Source organism: Seriola dumerili, unplaced genomic scaffold (genome assembly GCF_002260705.1).
Source record: "Seriola dumerili isolate Sdu_G_001 unplaced genomic scaffold, Sdu_1.0 BDQW01000283.1, whole genome shotgun sequence".
Taxonomy (NCBI): domain Eukaryota; kingdom Metazoa; phylum Chordata; class Actinopteri; order Carangiformes; family Carangidae; genus Seriola; species Seriola dumerili.
In genome coordinates, this window is record NW_019174538.1 from 402630 (window position 1) to 406404 (window position 3775).

At 46.6% G+C, this 3775-nt stretch overlaps 1 protein-coding gene across 1 annotated transcript in view; it reads right to left on the reverse strand.

Annotated features, from left to right (window-relative positions):
- celsr3 (cadherin EGF LAG seven-pass G-type receptor 3) overlaps positions 1-3775 on the reverse strand; it is a 122457-nt gene that overhangs the window by 54246 nt on the left and 64436 nt on the right. Inside the window, 2 exon segments of the mRNA XM_022757560.1 lie at positions 978-1088; positions 2122-2307. Of these exon segments, the coding sequence (XP_022613281.1) occupies positions 978-1088; positions 2122-2307 (297 nt within the window).

Below are 3775 nucleotides of genomic sequence, written 5' to 3' on the forward strand. Positions count from 1 at the left end.
CCATCCATTTTGCCAGCCATGCAGATTTAGCTAGGCAGGCTGTTTAGTTATTTTCTCTCATGCTGCGCCTCCCTCCAGTTCTCTGGCGCCGCCCAGGCACGCTCACTTTTCCAACACTTTGAAAACAGTGGATCTGAACCAGGAAGTACGATTCATTATTTGTTAAAAAGTAACTAATCATTTCATTTGGTGTCCTCCATGATTGATCCCATGATCCTTCATTTGTTTTGAATAACATTCTGTTCTGTCAGACAAATGTTCTCTTGCTCCGCTGTGAAAAGCAAACTGCAGAAGCTAGCATGGCGCGCAGGCTAACAACAACAAGACTGCAGCAACAGTGACGCCTGTAGCTGCTAATGTTGTTAGCATCCAGCTCATGTAACGAGCTGCTCTCTACGTTAGCCTAAACACACGTTAGCCTACCCCAACATCATCGTCGCGCTGTTCACTCACCAGGTTCACAGACACAGGTGTGCGCGCTCCCATTGGTCAGAACAGCGGCTGTGGGCGGGGCAAGGAGATGAGACGCAGGGGTTGCGCAACATTACAGCCAGTCTCCACTTTGACAGTTTTTGATGGGGCGGGGCAGGGGCGGGCATCAGGCCGTACACCCAACCGGACGCCCTGCAGAGAGACACAGAGAGAGGTTCATGTCTCCAGCTTCCCTCCATCTCCATCCATCCCTCACGCTGTACCACACCATCCTCACCTGTACACATCATCCTCACCTGTGCACACATCATCCTCACCTGTACACACCATCCTCACCTGTATACACCATCCTCACCTGTACACATCATCCTCACCTGTATACATCATCCTCACCTGTACACACCATCCTCACCTGTACACACCATCCTCACCTGTACACATCATCCTCACCTGTGCACCCCAGCCTCACCTGTACACATCATCCTCACCTGTACACACCATCCTCACCTGTACACACCAGCCTCACCTGTACACACCATCCTCACCTGTATACATCCTCTTATCCCGTTCTGAACCTCTCCTGAGCCCAGAACTCCTCCCACATGCAGATGTTTCACCTTCAAACCATGAATCTCGTTTCCCACTATCACTGTTCCCTAATGGGGGGCCGGGGTGGGGGTGGGGGTGGGGGTGGAGACAGGAAGGGCAAAGACGATTATCAGTATTAATAGCCGTATTCTAACTGATACACAAAGAGCTGAATACCATTATCATGTAGAACCAGGTAATTTATTTCATATGATAATATCAACTGTCAGGACGAACAGTTCAAGGTGTGAAGAAATGCATCATGGGAAAGGAGATCATCTCCCTCAAGGTCAGCGTTCAAAAATACGTAGAGAGGTTCAGTGTTTATTATTTTACACCAGTGAAAAGGTTCAGACCAAACGGGATTTCTGCACTTCAGGGGCTTTGGTGTCACAGAGATCTTTAAGGTGATTGGGTGATTTAATGCTGCAAATAAATAACTGCATGTTGTGTGACGGGGTAAATGTCTTGGTACAGGAGAGGAGAAATGTATTCTGGGAGATGTGAGCGTATATCTCATTGTGTCTGTCACTGTGAGAGGAGAGAGTGTTTCGGTGAAGTTTCTATGAGAACAGAAATACTGACTTTAAACTCAGTGCAGCTGAAGTCTGTTTATTACAGGATATTAAAAATGATTTCTTGCATTAATTCATATGAAATGTTTTACAGTCCTAATTACAGCTTCCTCCTGATTAGACTGAGTTCCATCAGAGTTTAAGCACATTTCAAAGAAGCAAATCAAATCAAATCTAAGAATTAAAGCTGGAAGAAGAAAACAGGCTGTTTCTAGATGAACGTGGTTAATGAAGGTTGTGAATCTATTATAGAGTTGGAAAAAAGGGACAGAGGAAATTAACTGTTGAAGGAAATGAAGTCTTATTGATTTAGTAAAACAGAAATGATGAAAACCTTGTTATTTATTTACATCTGTGCTTTCAGGGGAAACTACACTCAGATTGAAATACTTTATTTTACAGTGTTTTAATTATTTTTAAAGACTTGAATTTGCTGCGTTTAATTTCCACTGTATTAGTCTGCTTAATAAACTGTGACCTTATGGCTGGAACAGTAAGTCAGTTAGGTTTGTATCACGTCTCTTACCTGATAGAGTCCGAAGTCGAGCCGCAGCGTGGCGACGTAGCGCGTCTCACGGCCGCTGCGAACGTCTCTCAGCTCCAACTGGAGGTCGTGCCACCGACCGTCTGCCACCTGAACCTGATCCAACCGCAGACGCACCGGCCGGGTCGAACCGCGGGTCACTGAGAACACCAGCTGACCGTTTATCACCTGACACACACACACACACACACACACACACAGCGAGACACCAGATAAGAGAAGGAACTGAAAACAGTGAAGGAATAAAATAATATAAAATAACCTGCTTAGTGGATAACAGTGTGTGTGTGTGTCTGAGTGTGTGTGTCTGAGTGTCTGAGTGTGTGTGTGTCTGTGTGTCTGTGTGTCTGTGTGTGTCTGAGTGTGTGTGTCTGAGTGTCTGAGTGTGTGTGTGTCTGTGTGTCTGTGTGTCTGTGTGTGTCTGAGTGTGTGTGTCTGAGTGTCTGAGTGTGTGTGTGTCTGTGTGTCTGTGTGTCTGTGTGTGTCTGAGTGTGTGTGTCTGAGTGTCTGAGTGTGTGTGTGTCTGTGTGTCTGTGTGTCTGTGTGTGTCTGAGTGTGTGTGTCTGAGTGTCTGAGTGTGTGTGTGTCTGTGTGTCTGTGTGTCTGTGTGTGTCTGAGTGTGTGTGTCTGAGTGTCTGAGTGTGTGTGTGTCTGTGTGTCTGTGTGTCTGTGTGTGTCTGAGTGTGTGTGTCTGAGTGTCTGAGTGTGTGTGTGTCTGTGTGTCTGTGTGTCTGTGTGTGTCTGAGTGTGTGTGTCTGAGTGTCTGAGTGTGTGTGTGTCTGTGTGTCTGTGTGTCTGTGTGTGTCTGAGTGTGTGTGTCTGAGTGTCTGAGTGTGTGTGTGTCTGTGTGTCTGTGTGTCTGTGTGTGTCTGAGTGTGTGTGTCTGAGTGTCTGAGTGTGTGTGTGTCTGTGTGTCTGTGTGTCTGTGTGTGTCTGAGTGTGTGTGTCTGAGTGTCTGAGTGTGTGTGTGTCTGTGTGTCTGTGTGTCTGTGTGTGTCTGAGTGTGTGTGTCTGAGTGTCTGAGTGTGTGTGTGTCTGTGTGTCTGTGTGTCTGTGTGTGTCTGAGTGTGTGTGTCTGAGTGTCTGAGTGTGTGTGTGTCTGTGTGTCTGTGTGTCTGTGTGTGTCTGAGTGTGTGTGTCTGAGTGTCTGAGTGTGTGTGTGTCTGTGTGTCTGTGTGTGTCTGAGTGTGTGTGTCTGAGTGTCTGAGTGTGTGTGTGTGCGTGTGCGTGGGAGTGTGAAATCCAGTATCTTGGCTGCCCTCACTGAGCTTGGCTGCTGTCTCTGGATGTAGCATTAGCATTATAGATGATTTTCGTCTCATTTACAGGTTGATAGTTTCATATTAAAACACTAAATAACCATGAGACATAAAACCCATAATTAACGTGACGCTGCCGACGCAGCATCTTTTGTGCCACCTGCTGAGATTTGGCTTAAAATGAGCAGCATTAAATTAAAACACAATAATAATTGGTTTATGCTACAAAAGAGGAAGAAGGTGTCGCTATCTGTGTTTCAGCATAAGTGGAGCTAAAGCTCTCAGAGCTGCTGGCAACGGAAAACCATCTCTTCAGCAGAGAGAGAGACAGAGAGAGAGGGGGGGAGAGAGAGAGAGAGAGAGAGAGAGGGGGAGAG